The 25,764-nt window shown below is 35.3% G+C and overlaps 1 protein-coding gene across 1 annotated transcript in view; it reads left to right on the top strand.

Moving 5' to 3' along the window:
• LOC148066070 (fibroblast growth factor 11-like) overlaps positions 1-25,764 on the top strand; it is a 56,991-nt gene that overhangs the window by 17,008 nt on the left and 14,219 nt on the right. The window contains exons 3-4 of the mRNA XM_087806661.1: positions 11,220-11,330; positions 11,670-11,773. Coding sequence (XP_087662787.1) covers positions 11,220-11,330; positions 11,670-11,773 — 215 coding nt within the window. The remainder of the gene's footprint in view (positions 1-11,219; positions 11,331-11,669; positions 11,774-25,764) is intronic.

Genomic DNA, 25,764 nt, shown 5'->3' with positions numbered 1-25,764 from the left:
GACTAAGTAGCTTTAATGTGACGAGAAAACTTAGTTTGAATAAATAATAGAATTCCATTATAAAATAAGCTCAAGATGTAATTTGATTTCATATTATACTTTTTTTTTCCATCATCTTACTTAATGAATCTTAAGGAAAATAAAACCTTTTTTTATATTTAGGACTAGAATAATCTAAGTCTATAAATTGTTGTGTAATATTAAATTTTAAACACATTTCACTTAGAAATCTGATGATGATTATTTTACGTGGCCCTCCAGATGTTCTGAATGAAATCCAATATATGTAAAAAATTAAATTAAATTAAAAAAAAAAAAAAAAAAATGAATATTGTTTTTTTGTGATTTATAAAGGTGCCAGTTTAAAATAAATTTCAATAACAAAAAAAAAAGTAATTTGGAGATAATTATGACACAAGTATTGCGATCAAACTGTTTAAGATTGGTATATATACAGTATATACGTTTTTCTTGGCCTGTGAACAGGACTATAAAGAGGTTTTTGGCCCCTAATGTGATTGAGTTAAAAAACCCTGTATTAGGTTGTGCGAGAATCAAATTAAAATATATTTAAAATATAGTATAGTAAGTACTAATTAAAAATATAATATAAATATATATATTAAAATAAAATCAATAATTAGCAATAAAACTATCATACTTTAAAATACATTAAAAAAAAAAAAATATATATATATATATAATTTATAAAGTTGGGCCGGCGTGGCCGCAAGTCGCAAGATCCACTAGGGAAAAGGAGAAACAAAAATTTAATCCAAATTACCAAAGAGAAGAAAAAGCGCTGACGAAAAAGTGGCCAGGAAAATGATCAACAAGAGCTTCAGGCAAAAGTCTAAAAAGTCAGGGAGGAGCAAGAATTACCACGATAGCAAGGGCAACGTCTCATAGAGGATTCCAGTCCTTATACCTGGCGGTCAATTGCTCACCGTCGGCAGCTGTGGTTCTCGCAGAGCATCGACCTCGCCGACTGTCAAGAGAGAGAGAGAGAGATGGCAGGAGCAGGAAACCATGATACAAAATAAAAGCCCTGGAAGAGGGACGTGACGAAAGCTGCATTTTTTTTTTACGACTTATAGCATTGTTTAACTGTTCAAATGAAATCAATTATTGCTTGAATAAAAGCACCATCGAATATTTATAACTATTTTAATATCGGTTATAAAATACTTATAACAGCAGTAAAATTTAAGTTTAAAGAATCATGATGTTGTTGTTCTGATCTCTTTTTTTGGCTAATAGGAGAACATTTTGTAAAACTACTGTCCTCAATGTTTGATCCGACACCTAAAATACTAAAACAAATATATATATATAAACTATTAGAAAATAAATGAAAACTTTAGGTTTAAAATACAAAATATTATACCTTCAAGAAACATCTTAAGACGTTTTTATTTGTTCAGGCTTTGATTTTTCTGGAACTCCTGTTGTGTTATCAGTTTTATCTTGATCTTTAAAATATATACTTTATTGAATATTGTTTTGATTGTTTAAGCGCTTTGTGACCCTGGTCTGGAAAAGCGCTATACAAATAAAAATGACTTACTTACTTACTTACTTATATTGATGTAAAAAGGGGATATAATAGTGTTTAAAACATTTATAAAATAACAATTAAGTTAATGAAAAACATGTTACCCAAAGCCCTGAAAACCAATATGTTTGTGGTATCCTCCGTGTTGTTTCAGAGCCAAGGTGACCAGAAGGACCAAAAACAAATGTCTTTGTGGTATCCCTTGTGTTGTCTCAGGGTCAAGGTGACCCGAAGCCCTGAAAACAAATTTGTTTGTGCTATCTCTTGTGTTGTCTCAGGGTCAAGGTGACCCAAAGGCCCAAAAACTGGTCTGGAAAAGCACTATACAAATAAAAATGACTTACTTACTTACTTACTTATATTGATGTAAAAAGGGGATATAATAGTGTAACAATTAAGTTAATGAAAAACATCAATTTCTGTTGTTATGGATTAATTTGTAACAATATTATTGAAATAATTCACTTAAATCTTTGTTCTATTCATCCACTGTGTCTCCTGAAATAATAACTAACCCCGAGATTACATAAGACACGGCAACTTTACATCACGAGTCCCTGGTATAAATATTTCAAAAGTACATCCCCGGTCGGGGCTGTCCCTACACACACACACACACACACACACACACACACACACACACACACACACACACACACACACACAGCGGCTTCTGAAACTGCTGGTCACATTTCCGTTTGCGTGCCGGGGAGGTCACTTGGACACGCGCCTGCTGATGAGTCAACATGTCGTGCGGAAGTGCTGACAACACCCGCGTCGTTGATGTACATAAACAGACAGGGAACTCTCTGTGACCCACACTCCACTGACCTGGATCACAGAATGTTTCCTGTCACTCATGTCCACACGTGTCCCAGGAGTGACGAGCGCAGTCATGCGACTCCTTTATTCTCCCCTGGGAAAACACCCGGGACAGTGGCCCACACTTGGTGCCCGGGATCGGGATCTATATTGGGAAAAAAAAAAAGCTCTGCAGCACAGGGGTAAAGATAATGTGCTTTTTTTTTTTCTATTTTTTGTCTTTCAAGCGTGCAATGGCGGAGCTCCAGTGTCTGCAGGCGCCGCCACGAATCATTCACAGCATGTATATAGGACACATATTGTGTAATCAGTTGTGATTATGAGCCGTATCAGCTTTATTTTAAGCGCTGATCCAATTACCCGGTGGTCACGGTTGAGTGTTGGAAACGTGAGCGAAATATGATGCTTTTTGCTTTTCACCGATTTGTGTCACGGACTGAAGCTTGTAGCTCCACAAATAAAAGGGCTGGAATATTTCATCAGTCGAGGTCACAGACGGAACAAAAAGTTTATTTTGCCAATTGCTAATTATTATTAATGAAAGATGTATACAATTTTGAACCGCAAGGCACTGAAAAGAAATGTCTTTCTGGTATCCCCTATGTTTTCTCAAGGTCAAGGTGACCCGAAGGCCCGAAAACAAATGTGTTTGTGGTATCCTCTGTGTCGTTTCAGAGCCAAGGTGACCAGAAGGACCAAAAACAAATGTCTTTCTGGTATCCCCTATGTTATTTCAAGGTCAAGGTGACCGGAAGGCCCGAAAACCAATGCGTTTCTGGTTTCCCTTGTGTTGTATCAGGGTCAAGGTGACCCAAAGCCCTGAAAACCAATGTTTTTGTGGTATCCTCTGTGTTGTTTCAGAGCCAAGGTGACCAGAAGGACCAAAAACAAATGTCCTTGTGGTATCCCCTATGTTATCACAAGGTCAAGGTGACCCGAAGGCCCGAAAACCAATATGTTTGTGGTTTCCCTTGGGTTTTCTCAGGGTCAAGGTGACCCAAAGCCCTGAAAACCAATGTGTCTGTGTTATCCTCCGTGTTGTTTCAGAGCCAAGGTGACCAGAAGGACCAAAAACAAATGTGTTTGTGTTATTCCTTGTGTTGTCTCTGGCTCAAAGTGACCCGAAGGCAAAAAAATTAATGTGTTTACTGACCCAGAAATAACACAAGGGATACGACGAACACGTTTGTTTTTGGGCCTCCGGGTCACCTTGACTCAGAGGCAACAAGTGTTAAAAAGCAAAAAAAAAAGTATTACTATAACAAAATTCATTCACAATAAGTGCAACTGCTGAAAAATAAGTTAATCAGTTGAGCTTGTCTTTTGCCCGACAATTAAAAAGGTTACGAAAGATATTATAAAAAGAAAATTGCATAAATTAAAATGTAAGATAGTAATAATCAAACTAAAACAATTGACACTGTGCTTTTATGTGACAATATATCCTTCACTCTTGAAAGCACCATAGCAATCCTAATGTGTTTAATGTAGATTTTTTTTAAAAAGAAAATCGTGTCAGTTTTTGTGTCATCAGAATATCTGTTCACGTGGTCGATTGATGATAAAAATAAATTAAAAAATTCCCGCCAAAAGCCGGAAAAAAACTATGAACCATTTTTGGCTGAAGATTTTTGATGGCCGACACATTTGTTGCATCCCTAATATTTACCAAACTGTCTTGAAATCCAAAGATGTTTCACTCAACATCAGTTTTTCTCTTATCAATAGTCTCCCAATAGTGTTCCCAAAAATTTCCCAAAAAATCAACAGTGTCTTATCTCTTCAAATTTTAAAGATACGTTTCACAGATTTAGGGATAGCAAACACTGATTATAGGTAAAAAAAAAAACACCTTTCACTGACCAGGGTCACAACTTGGGACGGTCTGATGAAGCTTCATGAAACAGTGTCATTATTTTCCAGGCCCACTAGATGGCGGCCTCTGCACTATTTTCCTTTGTTTTGAACTACTGTTCTAATGAAACATAACATCATTTTTAAACTGATGGCACCACCTACTGACCTCTAAACAACATGACACTGTTTCATGAAGCTTCATCAGCTCATCACTAGTCACAAAGCACTTAAACAACAAAACAAGGCTCAGTTAAAAATACATACAAATCAAAAAACCTTTGATAAACAGGCCGCACAGAAACAATTCTTCCCTGAAAGGTGTTTTTGATTCCAAAGAAAGATTCTATTTTCTCTGAAGTAACATGAGCCTGTGACTCAATACATGTGAAGCAGTTGTTTCCTGAAAAAATAAGCCTGTAAAACAATAGAAATGAGTGAATTCACCAACTTTATATGATTTATTTTTTAACCTAAGTTCGGATCTTGAATATAATGCCGACATTTAAACCCCCTCATGTAGCGAGCGTCTCCGACTTCCACCAATTACGTCCATGTCTGGTCTCTGTACTCGAGTGACAACAGACGCAGCAGTTGTGTTGTTTCTTCCGGACGACGCACAACAAACAGGGAGACTTTAATCTGCCGCTGTGTCCATAGAATAAAGTCGCGGGCCGCGTTACATCACCATCTATATACGCCTCGGCTCGACCTTTGAGTCAGTTGCTATCAGGCTTATGTTTGCCGGTACAGTGGAGGCTCCGTGTGCGTCCTCATCATGACACACTCGCTGTGCATGTAAACAACAGTGTGCGCCTCGGTAATCCGACCAGAGGTAGACTGCTGTCATAACCCATTACTGTCTGTCAGAGGAGTTCTGCGGGGATTAGAGAGGAGAAAAAAAGAAATATTCCCCCTGGAGACATGTCGGCTTGACAAACCTGTGAAGTTAAAAAAAAAAAAATGTTGCTTTTTTGAGTAACACAAGATGTTTGGCAGAAACCGACATGGTATCATTTAAAGTTTAAAGATAGAGGAGAAACAAATAAGTGAGTAAGTTATTATTTGTAAAGCTCCGTTCTCCGAACAGGGTCACAAAGCGCTTGAACAATCAAAACAATACACAGTTAAAAATACATACTTTAAAAGGCCGAGATGAAATAAAGACAAACACAGAAGCCCCAAGAAAAGTAAGAGAAACCCTGCACGAATAAACATGTCTTACGATATTTCTTGAAGGAGTTAGTAGATCATCAAACACAGAGGGAGAAGAAGATCGTTCCAAAGCTTAGGAGCAACAGCCTGAAAAGATTTCTCTCCTCTGGTTCTGATCCGTGTGCGAGGAACCATCAGTAGATTCTGATCCACAGACCTCAGAGCCAGAGCTGGGGTGTAAGGCTGGATCAGATCACTGATGTAAGGAGGAGTCTGACCATGAATAGATCTGAAAGTAAGAACCAGAATTTTAAAGTTGATCCTGAGAGAAACTGGCAGCCAGTGAAGAGTTTTATGGATCGGAGAAATGTGAGTTCTTCTATTAGAGCGGGTCAAGATTCTCGGTGCAGAGTTTTGTATTAACTTGAGGCGAGACAGATCCTTATTGTTTAGACACAGAAATAAACTGTTGCAATAGTCTAGACGAGAAGACACAAACTCATGGATTACAAACTCAAGATCGTGTTGTTACATCATTTTCCTGAGTTTAGAGATTTTCCTGAGTTAAAGGAAACAGTTTCTGGTCTGTTTTTTTGCAGTATTGTACTAGAGACTTGACAAAAAAAAAAGATTTTCTGGATCTCCTGTGTTGTTCTCGAGGTTATCTTGACCTTAAAGTATATATTTGATTGAATTTTGTTTTTGATTTGATTTGCTTTGTGACCCTGGTCTGGAAAAGCGCTATATAAATACAAACTACTTACTTACTTACAATAAAGGGAGGTTTTTTGTTTTATCTCTAACTTGAAATACAACTTTCTTAAGGACTTTGTTCCTTCATTTTTTTATCCTGTTAGTGACTATTTCCAGCCCCACACAATTATTATTTTATTATTAGTAAACGCTTACCTGCTTTGTTTTGTTTTTTCAAGTTTTCCCATCATATTTTCACTCTTTGTTCCTCTCTTTTGGTTTGACGAAACACAACAGTCACAGTAACTATTTATTTTATTATTTATTTATTTGCCAACCATTGTTTAGAAACTGACGTTGAAAAGTAAAGTTTTGATTCATTTAAACACATTTTTAGATCCAATGAAAATGAAACAAACTCGTATTTGTCCGTGTTTCCATGTAATCCTCTGTATTGTCTGTTCTCCACGTGCTTGCATGGGTTTTCTCTGTGCACTCTGGTTTCCTCCCACAGTCCAAAACCATTCAGATTTTAATTGAAAATCTCATATGCTTCCTTTTTTTTCAGAGGCGATTGCTATAATGAAATAAATTACTTGAATTTTATAATATTATTATTTAATTCAACTACAACAATTGACCACAAACATTGTCATTTTATCTGGATTACAAAGACACAATCTAGTGTCTCTTTAATAATGTGACAGAAAATGTTCAATATCCCAATTTTTTTTTTCCAGAATTATTTTTCATAAACAGACCATTTTTTGGAGGCGACTTGACCTGCCTTCAGCATTTATATTTCTCTCGAGCTTATCGATTTCTTCCCTGTTTGTATCTTCCGTGACCTTCAGGACGCGAATGTGACTTTGGCCCACGCGTCGGTGTTGAGTAATGGTCCCACTTTATTTGCCGTTTTTGATTAACGAGGCGTAACAACGTGTCAAGTTAGTTTGAGACGTGATATATTTACTCTAATTTCAACGTTTACCGCGACAGAATGGCAGGGAAATGTGCCGATTTAGTCCTACAATGTGTGTGTGTGTGTGTGTGTGTGTGTGTGTGTGTGTGTGTGTGTGTGTGTGTGTGTGTGTGTGTGTGTGTGTGTGTGTGTGTGTGTGTGTGTGTGTGTGTTTGCACAAATTATGCAGCCACAGATGCTGTGGAGAGAGCGAGAGAGCAGCAGTTGGCAGAATCCACTCGGGGATGTGGAGCACCTCTGTTATTTGATGCTACCGAGTCTCTTGTTTTTATCATGCGACGCTTTGTTTATCTTCATGTTCAGAGTCGTGTTGCTGCACTTGACGCTTTATGGGTTCAAAGAGAATTCGACTGGGATTGAATTTGGGCTAAAAGAGTAACGTTGAACAATATAATTTCATTCCTAACTGGAAGTTACACATTTAGAAATATATAATAACTTCAAATATATAACTGTCATGACATTTTTTTTTTTTATGACTTTTTAGGTGTTTGTTTTGTTTTTCGTCCTAGTTTGTTGTTAATCTGTGTTTGTCTTTGTTGTAAATTAAATAAATGGAAAAAAAAGACCCTTTTTTTTAAATCAGAAGTTATCCTTTTGAAGCCACAAAATATATTTATATTTTATGTTTATTTTTTAAACTAAGGGCGCCACCTACTGAGCTCTAAAAAGTAGGACACCGTTTTATGAAGCTTTGTTACTCCCTGTGGCTTTTAAGAATGACTGTTACAATATATTATGCAATATATAAATAAATAAATAATAAATATATATTATATGGGTTTTTTAAACTAAAAATGAAACAATTTTGTAACGCCTTGTTTTTTACCTTGGTGTTTGTTATGTTTTCGTACGAGTCATAACGTACTTATTTAGAAATTTAAACAGTCCATTTTCATTTTAATTAAACAATAAGTAATATTTGGGGGGTTTTTTGCATGTGCTTTTTTATTTTGCATCGTTTCGTGTTGTTATTCAGTTATTTCTAATTCAGTTTTTTAATAAAAAAAATGTTTTGTTCAAATTATTTGAACATTATTTTAACGTGAACATTTTTTTTTTTATCTGAAAAACACTTAACTCTATCTGATATCTCCATCTTTTTTGTGGCTTATTCCACACGTATTAAGACATCAGAGCATTACCAATAACAATGCAAATATAAAGTTTATATTCTGGTCATGTATTCTATTTTATTAACTGTAATTTATGAAAAAAACAACTAATTTCTTCTTTTTTTTTTGTTTGTGTATGTATATGCCTTTTATTTTGCGCCCTATATTATTGTAAATGTGTGTTTACATGATTCAATTCAACTAAAAGAGTTAAATTGTGGGGTAATCTCGAGACACAAAAGTAGGAAAAAACACTACAAAAGTGGAGAAAAGAGTCCGAGCAAATTATAATATTCAACAGGGGCCCAAGAAAAAACAGACAGAAACTCGGAGAAGAACCCGGCTTAGATTGAACGGTCTTTGGCTGTGACAATTAAGTAATTATGTATCATAAAAAAACATTTGATTAATAAGAAAAATCTAATAAAACTTATCTACTTATCTACTAAAAATCATAGACTTTCATTTTCTTTTTGGTTTTAATGTCAAATGCCATTAATGTGAATGCATTAAAGATGTATTATTGAATTTATTCATTTGTCATGTGTCATATATTGTTGTTAACATATTTTCATGTAATTGTGTGTTTATGTCTCTGCTGTTAATTGTAAATATATACAAATATTTATTAAAAAAACATTTTATGCTTTTTTTAGTTCTGTTTTTCTGTGGCTTTATGCTATTTACGTCTTATTCTTGAGCCTTGTAGCAGCTTTCAAGGGGAAATTGTAGATATTAAGTCGTTTTGTTATTTTTGTGGCGCAAAAAAGATCCATCACCCTTTTTTTTTAACTATCTCACTTTGCTAATGCTAATGGAACATTCCCCTCAATTCCCTTCTGATTGGTCGATATGCGACGTCACCGTCTGATAAGAAACGAGGATGAAAGAGAGGAAAAGTGAGGACACGGAGAAGGAGAAATATTTTGACAGCCGCTCTGAAAGGGAGAGGATTGCTGCGGCATGTAACAATGGGAGTAGGTCACAACTTCACTGATGCGTCAACCCTGGCACACTTCCTTTGGGAAAATGGTTCCACAGATCTCTTCTTTGTGTCCTCTGCCATGCTCTTGTTCCTCATGCAAGTCCGGAGAACAAGGCAGATTGCGCAGTGCCCCCAGGTCCCCCGGGGGAGCATGTGGGAGGTCACGGGCTGGAATACAGCGCTAAAAAGGAAACTCCCCCGATGATACCCGGGGTCGTGCGACCGTAAACTCCTTCATCCATGTTTTATCCACCTCATTAAATCTGCATTGAGAGTGAACGGTCAGTTTTTCCGGACTAAATGATTTTAAGAAAGTCACCGGAAACAGGGCGGGGCTGTTGGGGGGGCTGGGTAGAGGGACGTGGACTTGAGGTTTCTGCAGGCCACGGGAATTCAACGAGGCGAGTTGATGAAGTGTGAGAAGAGTTAGATGAACACAAACATGCTGCAGGGACGCACCTCATTAAACATTCACTCTCTCTCTCCATCCAACATGCTTCCGCTGCTGCACCTCCTCCTGATTATATACATCTTTTATTTAAGTGACTCGTCGCATTGTAACTTTTGACTAAAAATACTAGCGGTGGCGGAAAAACCGGAATCACGGAATCAGGCACGCTTTGGCGGTTTTGTTGCGGTGGCTGCATTGTTTTCTGAGTTTATTCTATTTTTGAAAACTCTCCATGTTCTTTACCCGTTGTATAATACATTAATTTATATTATTAATGAATTTTACGACATGTTATTACAGTTTTGTGATGTTCTGGAATACAATCAGGACCTGGAAAACGCTTGAAGGATTAGTAATTTTCTATTAGATAATTTTAAAATTTCACTTTAATAAAATTATTAAAAAACTTGTAGTAGAACTCAATCACAAATGTGCCAAAATATTATCCACGATGTAGGTAACGGGGCCATAAAAAAAAAAGCAGTACAGTTTATTGTTTGTCAATTTTTGGCCCTCCTCCGAAAACAGACGAGACCAGCAGGAAACAAGTTGCCACATTGGTATTTATTAGAGGATCAATAATGTGATTAATGTATTAGAGAAAAAAAAAGATTTATCAGGCTTAATATTATATAAAAAGTAATTTCAAGTGTGTAGAAAAGTCGCTCGCAGTTGCAAAAAAGTTGATGACCCTGATACCAGTTTAACTTGTATCAATTGAGCCAAACTTTATTTCTGTATTGTATCCACGGACCTTTGAGATGGGCCACTGTCAGGTTGGGAGTCTGACTTAAAGCTGTGAATTTGAAGTCAAACGAAATCAGAATTGGTTTAAAGTCATTCATTTTACTTGTACAAGGAGAATAATACAGGACAGTCTTATAGAATATCCAATTTCAATCTGAATTAAGAACTGTTTAGCTCTCATCTTTATACTCTATTTATACTTTATGTTATTGATTATCTGAGACACAAGAAAAAAGTTTAAAATCGAAAAACACAGTCTAGAACAAATTACAAAAATATTAACAAGAATAATCAAACCCAAACAATATGTCTTAACGGGTTTTTTCAAGGTCTGTAAAAGACAAGACAAATGAATCTACAGGAAATGAGAAAATTAAGTTCTAAAGCGAAGACATTTTGGAATCACAGAATCACAGAATCAGGCACGCTTTAGTGGTTTTGTTTCAGTTACTGCATTGTTTTCCGAGTTTATTCTGTTTTTAAAAACTCTCCATGTTAAACAAGAAAATTAAGTTCTACACAAAGACATTTGTAGTATCTGTTATATTTGTTTCTACAAGTTTTATCGTTTTGCTTTGACCTCAAACTGCCCATAAAAATACAGTCATAGACCAACATATGGCTAGGTCAGATTTGTGGGTGAATTCAACGTTGAAATTTTTATCCTAGCCAGAATTTATTGTTTTAATTCTAACTCAGCAAAAAATATTGCCCATTATGCATTATATATTTCAATGTTGACGTTTTATAGTAGAGAATTAGTAAAAATCCAATATTTCAATGACCGTTCTGGTGACAACTTCCATCTTCACTAAATTATAAAAAGGAATTCATTTTGTTTCCTCTTTGTTTCTGCACAGAACCACAGCTCAAGGGCATCGTCACACGACTGTACAGCCAACATGGCTACTACCTTCAGATGCAACCTGACGGCTCCATGGACAGCACCCGGGATGAAAGCAGCGCGTTCTGTGAGTGTGATTTGACCGTTTGGACAATCTGTGTGCTTATTATGTAACCCCCTCCATTTACCCACTCTAGGTGCTGTCACAGCCCAAATGTTTGGTTTTGTATAAAAATATCTCTCAGATTTATTAGGTTAGAAATGAAAGGAAAATGAGTATTTTTGGTCCATTTGTGTTGCTGTTTACTTTAAACAGAGGTTGTGGAAGATATTTCTGATTGTGTCTCCAACTGTATATGAGTTTAATACGCAACAAAAAGAGTAGAAAACTCAGATAAAATGTTTCTAATATTACTGATTCTCAATTTTTGTTGTAATATTTCTCTACTGTTCTAATCCAATTCAGCGCAGTTCAACTTGATTCCCGTGGGACTGCGGATTGTGGCGATCCAGGGCGCAAAGACGGGCCTGTATCTCGCCATGAACAGCGACGGATACCTGTACACCTCTGTGAGTATTGGCTACAAATCCTTCTTTGACCCCGGACCTTACTTTCCATGTGAGCTCCGCAGGATTGTCATTTCTGCTGAGACAGCGTTCTCGAAAAAACTATCAGCAGTGCAGGTTTATATCTCCTGATTTGATTGAAGAACAAGAGGAATGACTACATGTTTATCCATCTATTGATCTATTTATATTGAAAACAACGTTTTGAGTTAGATTTTGTACAAGGAAACTGTATCGTTAATCCAGGTTTCAGTCGCCATTTCTCTCTATTCGATTTCACGATTTCTTCAGTAGCTGCATTTTTCTGAACCTCATCGTTTAACCACCAAATCCTTGTCCTTCCTTTTTTTTCCTTCTTCTCTATATGATGGGAAGTCTCCCTTTAAGTACAAAGGGAGGAATAGAAAAAATAAAAATAAAGTGTAAATGTTATTTTAGTGCTTATATGTTGATTTTATGAATAAAATATGATACAAACCACCTTAAAAAAAATCATTTTTTAACCTTAAACCCAAAGAGAAAAAAAGACTAAAGGAAATACACTTTTTCAACAGTTGAACTAGTATTGAAGAAGAATGAAAATAGTACAAAACAAATAAATGTAGGAAACATTTAAACATGATCAGTCTTTTCAGGTTTACAATGCTCACGTCAGGGCCGCTTAAACAGAGTCCCGGGCCTCAGGTTTCCCATGTCTTGTATTTATTCCATGAAAATCATCTAAAAACTGTTGAGTGGGTTCATTGATGGCCGAATGTCTCAAATAGAAGGAGTAAATTACAAGTTAAGAAGAAGCTTTTGACAACATGTTGGTTTGTTATGTTCAAAAAGAGACTATTTTAACCAAGTATTCCTTAGATCATATATTTTCTAAATGATGAAATACCTGGTGTCTCCGTGGTTTGATGTTTTCCTTAGTTGGGGTGTGAAAAAAGCGGAAATAGAAGCTATTGGAATAGAAATGACAAAGTATGATGTAAAAAAAGGACATTTGAAAACCAATGACGCACCCCCAAAATTGAAAAAACACCACACAAATGACGATTCTTTATTTTCATGGAGGTCTTTAGCTCTCCCGATCGAGTTGCCCTCGCCCTAAAACTTAAATTAAACTTTTTTTTTAAGCTATTTTGTTTTGGAAGACTGCTTTTTTATTCTTTTTTTGTTATACATTTTATTTTTCCAGTCAGACTAAACCAAAATATTTTGTCTTGAAGGTCAAACAGGATGAAATGCTTGTTAATAAAGACCTCTGTGAATCAAAGTTCTATCCAGTAAACTGACCTAATGAGGCACGAAAAAATATGGTGAAACGCCTCTTAGTTTCCAAACATAATGTGTCCAATCATTGGGTGTTCATTCAAACTAAACTGTAGATCGGGCACACACAGAGCTGTTGATGAGCTTCACCATTACGCTCCAAAGTAAAACTGTAATTACCATATTTGGTAATTACAGTTTTATCTGGGAACCAGTTCCTGGAACGCTCCAGCTCGCCAGTGTCCAAACTCATCAGCACCTTGGACAGCGACCGTGCAGTTCTGAAACCTCCACAATCTGTCAGATGATGATGAAGTTTTCAGCTCTTGTTGTCTTTGAGTTGATTATCTCATCAAGTTAGATACAAAAAGGCGGAATTATGATTGAAATAAATATGTTCATTTCATTGTGCAAACTGTTATAAACATTATAGTTAAGATTGTCAAAGTGAGAGCTCCGTACATTGATAGACAATCTTTGACAAAATTACCCTCAAGCCAACTTCTCTGTAGAATCACAAACAGACTAAGTGTCTTTTCCACGTTTCGACCTTGGGATATTTTCTTCCTTGTTGGTATTTTATATGTTGTTAGTAAACTAGTTAATGTTTGTAATGCATTTTGAACTCTTTTTACTTTTTGCACATTTCAGTTTTTATAAATAAATCAAGAAACAACAAGTAAAATCGAGAACATTTAGCCTCGTGCATATTGCGATATATTGTGATACTGTAAGAACAAGGTCATATTTTGTAGTATTGTCGAGTACTTGACTCCGGTGTTGCAGTTTTACAGACCACATGACTCCTGACAAACTCATAACTGCTTTTATTTTATTTTTTAAAAACAAAATATGTCCAAAAATTAGCTTTAAAAGCTGGAGTCGACTGTATCCCCTCGTCCTCAGTCATCGCCGAGATCTCGCAGGATTTCATTGTTCCTTTAGCTGCGTAGGACATAATGACTGCTGCCATCTAGCGGGCGTGAGTTTAATTGCAATCCAAAAATTAACGCTGTGTTTATTTGCATGTTAATTGTAACTCAAAATGTTTTATAATACGTTAATTACTTTAATACTTTCATTATACTTTAATTTTCCCTAACTTTATGTAATAAATCCACAAACAATGTAATCATATATTTATTTATTTAAGTTATTTTCTCTTTTTTTTTTAAACTTACATTCCATATAATGCGTCCAATGATGATTAACGTAAAACATATTTAATATACCTTTTATTTTCTTTCAGCTCCTTTAGGCTATTGCAAGTCCCAGAACCTGCCTGAACTCTTGAACTTATTCCATTCTTTCTTCAGATTTTGGAACTTGCAATACCCTTAAAGAGCTGAAAAAAACATATATATATACTGTATATAGTTACAGTATATATTAAATATGTTGTATGTTGTATATAATATATATTAAATATGTTGTAAATCTGATCCAAATTGGACACATTTATGGAATATAACCAATAAAAGAATTAAGATTAGAAAGCTCCAAAAAGAATAACCATATATTGTATGTATATATGTTTTTGTTCTGTTTTTTGTTTTGATTTGAAAAATAAATCTATACAAAACAGTTGAATGTCGATACAGTATCGTGAAATAGAAAAATGCAACTGTGGACCTCACAAATGTCAACAGACATTTAATAAAGTTTGAATCATCTACCTCGGACGAAACTAGCTTGTACATTTTAAAGGGACTGCAAATGCTCGAGAGTCAATCTCATCATTCGAGAGTCAAACCATCTCCCGCAAACTTTTGAGCCTCTGATTAGTATGCATTGGAGTTTGAAGTCTCGCCCCTGTGAACAGAGAAGGGATTTCCTCGGCAGCCCACGCTGACCTCTTTAAGAGAATTTCCTCTTTTCACACACGGCAGCGAACAGATGTCTTCTCGTGAAATAACATCCACCACCTTCTGCTTTTCTCTTCAGCTCACACTCTTTTTTTTTTCCAAATATATAAGTATAAACATTGTTTAGTCTCCTCGCTTTGAGTCGGCGGCGTCATTTGTGTCGAAAAGTCCTGAGATGAGGAATGTTTTTTTATTCAACAACCATCCGCTGCTCGTTTTTTTTTTTACGACCGCGGTCGTTCCGTGCTAATGTTGAGACTGAGTAGGTCTTACATCACAGCCTTGTTTACACATAACGTCCGGGCCGTTGATGTGGTTCCACCGCGGTCTTTAACAAACAGATTCCTAAGCTGCGTCGTTTTAACCATAAATCTCAGCTTCGCTACTTGACAGGAAATTGCTGCTCCTGATACGAAAATAGAGCCTGGCTCATTCCTGCCCCCATTTTACCGTCGATGTGCTCGGGAAAAAAAAAAAAAAAAGTCCTCAAGGCATGTTTTTGCAGGAGAATGGTTGAGACAAAAAAGGACAATGTTTTTTTATATATATATAAATAGACCGAGGTGACAATCGTCTCAATTTCACAGATCTAAAGTTTCTCTCTTTTACTTGGCTGCTCTCAAAAATCTACTTTTTTTGCAAAATCCATTTAAGAATATCTTTGTCGGTTCTTTTGGGTCAGAGATGTCCAAACTTTTCTTGACATAGACAAAGAATGATCTGTTTCAGAACCTCAACTTAAAGTGTCTATTTTCTTTAACCGTTTCAACATTAAATTGAAAACTTTGTCACAGACAGGAAAAGTTTTGCAGTGTGCAGCGAGTCTATATTTGGATTTTTTTTTCCGGTTATATTTTATATTGATTTTTCTTTCCACATTGGGAAATGTGTAGTTTAATCAGTAAATACAATCATTGGGACATTCAAAAACATAAAATAACTAAAATATTAATTAATTAATTAATTAATAATTAGAAAAAATAAAATAAAATAAAAATTATATTAAAATATAAAACGGAAATAACATAGTTAAAATAATACATTATAATAATTAAATCATAAATAACTCTAAATATATCAATAGGAATAAGCATTTATAACAAAAAGATTTAACCTCATCTGTAGTTATTTTGATTTAAAATCTTTTTTTTTTGTGTGTTTTTTCGAGTAAAAATAAATCGCATTTTGGCCCTTCTCTTTGGGCCCCTTACATCAGTCAGAGTCAATTATGAGGCCCCTGGGAACTTTTCATTGGCCACCCCAGAACTAGTAGCATCACCTTTGTGGAATTTTTATTTTTATCCTGTCAAAATAAGCTTGTGTGATATTTATCATTTAAAAAGTTGTGTATTTTACATTCATTCATTACAGAGAGATTTTCTTTTGGTATTTCATATCTGTTGAATGTTTTTTGGTTTACAAACACGAAATTAATAGTTTTGCAAGAGCAACACAAGCTCTTTTTAAAACTACAAAGAAATTTATTTTATTTTTTTATGATTATTTTATTTATTCATGTCTTTTAAAGAGTAAAATATGCCCGTTGGCTGAGGTATGTCCACTCACGGTGCTTTTTCTTCTTTAGTGCGAGAGTTTGTCACTGTCATCCACACAACAGTGAATCAAAGTAAATATTTTCATTGTTTCATTTACTTTAGTGATTCAAACCACTTTGATTTCGCACCCAAAGATCACAGAAGTGCTTGTTCTGCCAAGCTTTGCTCAAAAATAAGACGTATATCAAAATGATTATTTAAATGTAACACTCGTGGAGAACGCTTAAAGCAGATGTCAGAATAGAGCTAAAAATGTCAGCTTGTTTTGCTTGCAAAAATAAAAACGTTGAGCGTAGTTGTTCTGCTGACTCGTCATGGTTATATTCCAAGTCAGCCACCAATTTTTATACATGTATATAAAAAAGCATCTTATTTTGAGTATTTCAGCACAAAAAAATGTGTGGATGCTACAGCATGTGGACCTCCTCCACCTTAACCAGTCTTATGAATCCTCCCTAGTCGCTCGTATCCCCCTGATCTCTGTCTATTACTCTGGATGACTGATTCCGAACACTCATCAGTTTTCTCTACTCCCTGTAACTCCATATCAATGGATGATAAGATAAAACTCTGTGTACGCCGACACTTAAATATTTTCTCAGATGCATCGAGGATCTTGGGAGGGTCTTCTCGAGGTCAGCAGCACCTTTTGTCCTTGTGTGTACTTGACTCTGTCAACATCCTCAAGACAGTCACTGGATCTGTGGTGTTCTTCCTTAGCAGGAATCAATACTGCCGTGCACTCATGGTGACCTCTTCACTTAGTCCAACCTCAAAAACTCAACATCATATTGCCTCTCTGCAACTTGGGCATCCTTTTTTAAAAAGTACCACCAACACTTTTCCTGATCCCCCGAACTACCAACTCATCTTTGAACCTATACATTTATCATGATACAGCGTCTTCTTTTTGACCACTAGATGGCGCTTTGAAAATGATGCCACGTTTCATGGCATAAGTAGATTAGAGCCACATATCATAAAGCAGAGAGTTCCATCGAGCGGTCTTTCAAAATGAAGACAATGTATCATGAAACTGTGTCTACTGTATCATGAAACTGTGTCCACTTTATCATGAAACCGTGTCTATTGTATCATAAAACAGTGTCCACTGTATCATGAAACTGTGTCCACTTTATCATGAAACCGTGTCTATTGTATCATAAAACAGTGTCCACTGTATCATGAAACTGTGTCCACTTTATCATGAAACCGTGTCTATTGTATCATGAAACTGTGTCCACTGTATCATGAAACCGTGTCTATTGTATCATGAAACAGTGTCCACTGTATCATTACACAGTGTCTACTGTAACATGAAACCATGTCTACCATATCATGAAATAGTATCTACTGTAGCATGAAACCATGTCTACTGTATCATGAAACCATGTCTACTGTATCATGAAACAGTGTCCACTGTATCATGAAACAGTGTATACTGTATCATGAAACCGTTTCTACTGTATCATGATACAGTGTCTTAATTTTGAAAGGCCACTAGATGGCACTCCAAGTTTAAATATGATGCCAGGTTCATGGAATTAGTAGATTTACAGTAAGCCAAAGAATTTGTAGCAAAAGTGCCATATAGTGGCCTTTCAAAATTAAGACTTTATCATGATGCAGTACAGCTGTTTCATGAGGTATCATCGACCTATCACTTCTACTTACAGTACTTTTTGCAATGTACTGGTTCTACACTTAACCATTCTTTAGAACTTCCTCCAACCTGGTACTAGAATGCAGGCCTGACAGTTTTGATGCAATACATAATAAAAAAATCTAACATAGAACTTGTAATTCTTGCCATCATGGCAATCCTATACTGCTGTTTCTCACTAGACTGAAGGGACAAGTATGAAACAAGTATTCCAGCATATATACAGTATATAGTCCATTAAATAGTCCAGTATACTGTATAGTCCAGTATATAGTCCACTTCCCTGCTTTGGAACTCTCTAGACAACCACGACCCGGATAATTGAGACCCTACACGGACATTCCAGTATAAAGTTGCCCCAAATTTTGTGTGTCCTGAACACCATTGGACCCCCAAACCCCGGTACATGGACCAGTACTGGTCCTTAAGGCATTTGTTAATAGTTAGGAAAAAAAAGGAATTTGGACAATTTATTGCCTACAGATTATAACTGTCTGAAACCTTCAACCAAAACAAACTTTAAACGATTTATTTTTTACTCTTTTTTTATCTGAATGTCGGTCCGTGATTAGAATTCCCACATCAAACCGGTCGTCGCCGTACCCGAGCAACACTCACCGACTGAAACCGTTTCATCGTCTAGAGCAGGAAGTAGCCCAATTTCCATTGATCTTATGTTGGGTATCCACCAAAACACCTTCATTAAAGCTATAATTGGTGTTCGGAGAAGTAACCGAATGACCTCATCATTTGCGCGGGGCGACTCTTTGAATACAAATCTGCGACAGTTTTCAATTTTTAGATGAAAGTCAGCAAGGGTAAACGCAGCCAACCTAGTGCCCTTTAATGGGTCTCAATTCAATTTGGCTACAGATTAATTGAAGGACGCTATTGGAATAAAGATGGCGATGCTATTTTGGAAACGAGGCCCGGGCTTGTTAGCGATAGCATGAGTGGGCTTTAATGAAGGTTGATGAGACGGACGGTTGATGGACGGCCGTGTTGTTTTCTTTTTTAAGGGGCAGTTTCATCAAGATGCAGGGCGGCTCGCGCCGCCTGATAGCATCACTTTCGCCACAGGACGAGAGAAAATGTGGACGCAAGGAGAAGGAGTGGAGATAATAATTGGGCAGAGAAAGAGAAAATGTATGAAGACGATAAATGTGATCATATTTTTGCTAGAGAGAGCCTTCAGCGTTCTCTGTCCATTATAGTGGCGCTTTCATATTCAGCCGCAGTGATACTATATGAATGTTTCTTTTTTACTAATAAATTCGTCAAATAATTATCACATAACTGGTTTAGTAGATGGTATGCTTTTGTAAAATGTATCTTATGCAGTGGCTAATTTGTTACCGCACAAAAAAAAGAGTTTATCTAATAACTGTATAAAAATAGTAATTATAATTTTTAAAAACACAATTGAAACATAATTATAATAATAAATAAAACAAGAATAATAATGTTAAAATAATAAATGATGATAATTAAAACATAAATAACTAAAAGAATTTATACTAAAAAAAATAGTATTTTATTCCAGTTTTTTATCATAAAGGGTTTTATTTTTATTTTTTATTTTATTTCCTTCTAAAAACATGACTTTTGATACCTTTTATTCAACATAAAAACCTTACAGGTGTATATGAGCTACTAGCGTTTTGGTAAGATGTATTTGTTATGCATGTATTTGTTGTTTATTTAATTGGCCCCATATATTTATTTTGCTGATTTTTCTACAGTGCCAGTCTCGGAAAATAAATGCAAGCATTAAAGGGATACTTAAATATGTGTCTTTTAAAAGTTACAGTTAGTGATAAGTTGGTGGAGACTCGTTACACTGCCATGTAGAAAAGTTGCTGTATCATGATACAGTGTGTTCATTTTGAAAGGCCGCTAGATGGCACTTTAAGTTAAAAATTATGACAGGTTTCCTTAAATTAGTAGATTAGAGCCAAAAATAAAGTAGGGAGCGACATCTAGTGGCCTTTCAAAATAAGGACACTGTATCATGATACAGTGTCTTAACTTGTGATGGTCTGATGAAGCTTCATGAAGCACTGTCATCATTTTCAGAGTCCACTAGATGGCGGTCTATGTACTATATTCCTTTGTTTTGAACAACTGTCATAATGAAACATCCCATCGTTTTTAAACTGATGGCGCCACATTCTGACCTCTAAACAATACAACACTGTTTCATGAAGCTTCATCAGCACATCACTGGTTAGAGCCAAAAGTGCATATTCCTATGATGGTAGTGACCGGTGCTTAATTTTCTTTGTCCAAAAAGACTCACTTAAAAAAGTCCTTCAAACTGCTCATCTGTAATGTACCAATGAAGCCTCGACATGACAATTTCTACAAAAAAATAATTAAAAAAGTAAATAAGATATTTACCCTGAGACACTGGGAGCTTCAAACAACCTCAAAATATAGACTCACGAGCCTACTAACCTTTCCTTGCCCAGGGTATTTTATAAGGTGCAAAACCGCGAAAAAAAAAAGGAATTGAAAAATTCAAAGGCTGTGTAATTAAGCTTTAAAAATGTAATTGTTTCTTAAACATGCTTACATGGACTCAAAAGAGGCTAACGTCATTTTTGGCCGATCGTGACCAATTCAGAAAAATAATGCGGGAAGTACTAAAAGAAGGATAAAAATGTTGGTGCGCTTGTGACTTTTAAAAGGCTGTAACTTTGCTTATTATTTTATACTGGTTTAGTTTAAAACCTTCCTTTGAACTAGACGAAGAAAAGTAGCCTATTCACGCGATTGTAGCACTAATAATAAGAGACTAGTTAGTAGTAATAACGCCATTGGCCTTTTTATCCTTTTAAAATTAATAAGGTCAAAAAAAAAAATCTGGCTTAGTTCAGACAAAGATTCATGGCGGTCATTTTGAGCCAAAGAAGAAATCTTAAGGACCCTTGTAGCACCTCTGAGAGGGTGACTCAAATGACTCAAGTAAGAAAGTAAGTAAGTAAGTAATATTTATTTATATAGCACTTTTCCAGACCAGGGTCACAAAGCGCTTTAACAATCAAAACAATATTCAAAAAAGTATATACTTTAAAGATCAAGATAATACTGAGAACAACACAGGAGTTCCAGAAAATCAAGGAAAAGCCTGAACAAATAAAAATGTCTTAAGATGTTTCTTAAAGGAGTCAGTAGATCCATCAAGCGCAAAGAGAGAGGAGGATCGGAGGAGCAACAGCCTGAAAAGATTTCTCTCCTCTGGTCCTGAGCCGTGTTCAGGAACCATCAGTAGATTCTGATCCACAGACCTCAGAGCCCGAGCTGGGGTGTAAGGCTGGATCAGATCAGTGATGTAAGGAGGATCCTGACCATGAATAGATCTGAAAGTAAGAACCAGAATTTTAAAGTTGATCCTGAAAGAAACTGGAAGCCAGTGAAAAGTTTTAAGGATCGGAGAAATGTGAGTTCTTCTACTTGAGCGGGTTAGAATTCTCGCTGCAGAGTTCTGAATCAACTGCATTATAGATATAGATTTAATATTTTGGCCGGCTTTTTATGTTGATATGATGACCTTGAAAGATGTCGGTGATTAAGATGAGATCAAGAATAGAGATGATGAATGTAAATTATGATAAATAATAAGAGGAAAAGTATATAGAAAATCAAACTACTTCCTGAAGCATCTTCAACTCGGACTCTTCTAACTCTGCTTCCTGTCTTTGTGTGAAAGCTATTATTGCCAAAACATAAACCATGTCAGGTTTACATCTTCAGTTTAATTTGTACTACAATTCGCTCCACCAGACTTCTATAAACTACAGTATTTATTCATCCAACTTTCCTAAAACGATCCCAGACGAACAATAAAAAAAAAGTGTCACTACGGCCTCGTGGAAGTTCACGAGTGTGTTCCTGAAAATCCATTTAAAATTGAATGATTTCAATGAGTTACGTAACCTTCTTGGAAGAGGTAATTAAAATTCACTTGAGTTATATCTGAAGGCGAAGACGGAAAGAAACTTTTTTTTCCTTTTTTTTTTTTTTACTTTCGGAGGGAGACGTCTAGTATTCAAGGTCTATTAATTTTAATTGGTCGCTGCCAAGTGACACACTAGATGTTGCAATTAGGGCCTTGAATTTTTCATGGTAACACAACGTTAAATATTTAAAGCTTCCTGTGTTTTAAGTGTGTACATTTAACGCTGTTAAACTGAAGGCCTGGGGTTAAAGTCTGGCCAGTGAAATCCATGTGGATATTGTTAAGATTCCAGTGTTTAAGATAAGACAAGCAAGAGATTTGAATGGTACAGAGAGTTCAACTGAATTTAAGGGAATTTTAAGGAAACAAAGAGATCATTTTTGGAACTTCCTGTCAACATTAGATCTTGACCCGTGGACAGATTTTTATCCCTTAATGTGATTGAGTTTGACACCCTTGATACAGATGTAAAAAGTCAGTAGGCACCAAATAATCCTGTTTTTTTTTTTAACAAATCCACTTTTCTTTTTTTTTTCCCGAGGGATTAAATCAACACATCTGATGAACTTAATATGAACCGATGTGATTAAAACTGTCATTGAGTCGTCCAAGGTGCATCTTAATAAGGGTCGGCCAGGAGGGATTTGATACAACACAAGCTGCCCTTCTGTCACGGATGCATCACAGCGACGCGAGACGTCCAGCTGTCAGCCGTCGGAGTGGCGACGCCGTTATCGTGAGGAATTAGAAAACATACACGTGTGCCTCGAGTCGACGTCGACTGTCATCCTCTGAAAGAAAAAAAAAAAAAAACCTCTTAATAAGCAGGTCCACGCTCTATTGACTTGTGTAACGTGGCGTCGACATCTGGCTCCGGACTAGCATCAGCAGTGACACGTCCTGCTGGTGGCCTCCTACGGAAGTACATCAGTGCCATCAGGATATTGAATGTAACATTTAGAATCTGTATTTCATTTTCTATTGCATTTTTTAAGCATTTAATTATTTTTTAAATAATGTAATTTAATAATTACTATACTGAAATGTTGACTGTATTCTTATTGAATAATTTAATTTAATTCATATATTGACAAAATGTTTGTTTGTTTTTTGAAAATAATTAATAACAAATTGAATATATTTAAAATATGTTTGTTTTTTTATTATATTTTTATTTATATATATATATATATATATATATATATATATATTATTCTACGGAGTCCCAGACATGGCAGTGTAAAATAAAAAAGATTTGTGGACACAAAGTTCTGAAAAAAAAATGGCCAAGAAATACTAAACAATTCTTTAATTGATCTCTTATTAATTACCCCCATTTCGTCAATAGTCCGTAATGCTGAATTGGTAGAGCACCCCACTATTGATCCCTATATATTTAGGTTTGATCCTTGACTTGGCATTGTAATTATTGTGTAGTTTTTATTTTAGAAATCTTGTTTTGTTGCAGCTGCAGTAGTAGGCTCTCCAGCTTTTTTTTTCCCTTTTTATTCAATATTGAGGCCTTTTTATATATATTTTTGCATTCATCATAATTAAAGACATTGTTTTTGTTTTTTTACATAACATTTCCAGGCCTGCTCGTATTACCAATCGCCAAATTCTCACAAATACAAACTCCTAATTACTAGTCCTACCCTTAAATATCGCAATTTTTTTCACAATACTTTTTTCTTTGTTTTCAGAATAAATGAAAACAGACAACGGACAATACTACAAATATATTTTTGTTCCTAGAATATCACAATATATCGTATTGTTGCCCTTGTATCGTGATACGTATTTGTATCGCCAGATTCTCGCCAATACACACTCCTAATTATTTAAATATCGCAAATATTGTTTTAAATTCTTTATCGATATTAAACAGCACTGTATGAATTTTCTTTTTTTTTCCCCAAAGTAGTATTTTTGGCTTTCAAAACTACTTAATATATATTTAAAGTGTTATATTTCAATAAAGTGTTGTTTAAATTAATTAGATTGTTCTGGTTGTTGCATATATTTTCAGCATTTGTTCATTTACGTGTTACAATTAAACTTGTGGTCAATAGATGGCAGCAGTGAATTAGTCCTCCGCAGCTTACCTCAATATTGAGGTATTTTTTATAAATATATTTTTGCATTTGTCATAATTAGAGACATTATTTTTGTTTTTACATATCATTTCCATGCCTCCATAGTATATATAATTCCAATAATTCTGTAAATAATGATGTAAATTCAACATTTAATTTGTAAACTTTTCAAGTTAAATATCAAAATGTCGGTTTAACAGTTCGATCAAGTAGCTCGGTCCTCATTTTATATTGTCTGGTAGCACTATAATAACATTTTATATCGAATTTAAAAGGCTTCAAATTAAAAAATATTGCATTCAGAAATGTATTTTTTGTATTATTGGAGGCTTTTCCTTGATTTTCTAGAACTTCTGTTGTGTTTTCAGTTTTATCTTGACCTTTAAAGTATATACTTTATTAAATATTGTTTTGATTGTTTAAGCGCTTCGTGACCCTGGTCTGGAAAAGCGCTATATAAATAAAAATTACTTACTTACTTACTCATGTGTTAAAAAATGCTATTATTTTTGAAAATATTTAAAATGTGTTATGTTTACAACAACAGTTCATTATAAAAAATAAACCTTTAAATAAAAATATTTTATCGAATTCCAATAATAAAACAATAATTATAATAATAATAAAAAAACTTTAAACATAAAAGTTGTTAAATTAGGTCATTTTTTAAATGAATTAATTAAACAATCCAAATTTTCTTCTTCATTGAAAACTTAACAATTAAATATTCCTTTGGCACTGATCTACTTCCACATCACAGCGAACATGTGCCTCTGTTTACGTTCCGATGCTTCTTCTAAATGCTTCTAAATGCTGCAGCGGTGATGCAGCAGGAAGCAGAAGTATGTGGGATTACTGCAGCCGAGCAGCTTTCACACTTTACCACAGATTACCTTGAGCGCTGATGGGACAAGTCAATAGGATGTGGGGAGCGTGCGTGACATCGTGACCTCTGCTGTTTACTGTATATGGAGTTAGGAGTGTGAGGGGGGCGGGGGGGGAATAATTGCCATGTCAGGAACGTTCGGCAGTTGAAATTCCGGAACTAGAAGCTTAATTTAAAGGGAAATTACTTGAAAACGCACTGCCTGCATGTTGAGTGGAGAAGCGAGTGAAGACGGTATTGAGAATTATTCATGGGTTCACTTATTTTTAAAGCAACTGCAGCTCATTACATGCAGAGAGAGACGTCTTTGTAACACTTGGGAAAGTCCGCCTCGTCAAGAATGTGTGTTATTAGTTGAGGTGTAAGAAAAAGTTATTATAAACTTAAATAACTTTACATTTTTTCGCAACTTCTGTCCGTGACTGTTTTATTGTATTTATTTATTTTTGGCTTCTAGTCATATTTTAGATTTGTCATAGTTATTTTATGGTTATATATATTTTAATATAAAGTGTGTATCAAATAAAGAAATTATATGTATTTATTTACTAATTTAAAATTTGGGAATATTTGCCATTAGACTTCCTGCCACTGGATGGCAGCAGTGATTCAGTCCACCACAGCTGAAGGAAACAATGAAATCCTGAAAGATCCCGGCGATGACTGAGTACGAGAGGATACAGTCGACTCCAGCGGCTTTTAAAGCA

The sequence above is a fragment of the Callionymus lyra genome, chromosome 14 (assembly GCF_982586985.1).
Source record: "Callionymus lyra chromosome 14, fCalLyr1.hap1.1, whole genome shotgun sequence".
Lineage (NCBI taxonomy): Eukaryota > Metazoa > Chordata > Actinopteri > Syngnathiformes > Callionymidae > Callionymus > Callionymus lyra.
Note: the sequence above shows the minus strand (reverse complement) of the source record. Positions and strands in the feature narration are given on the sequence as shown.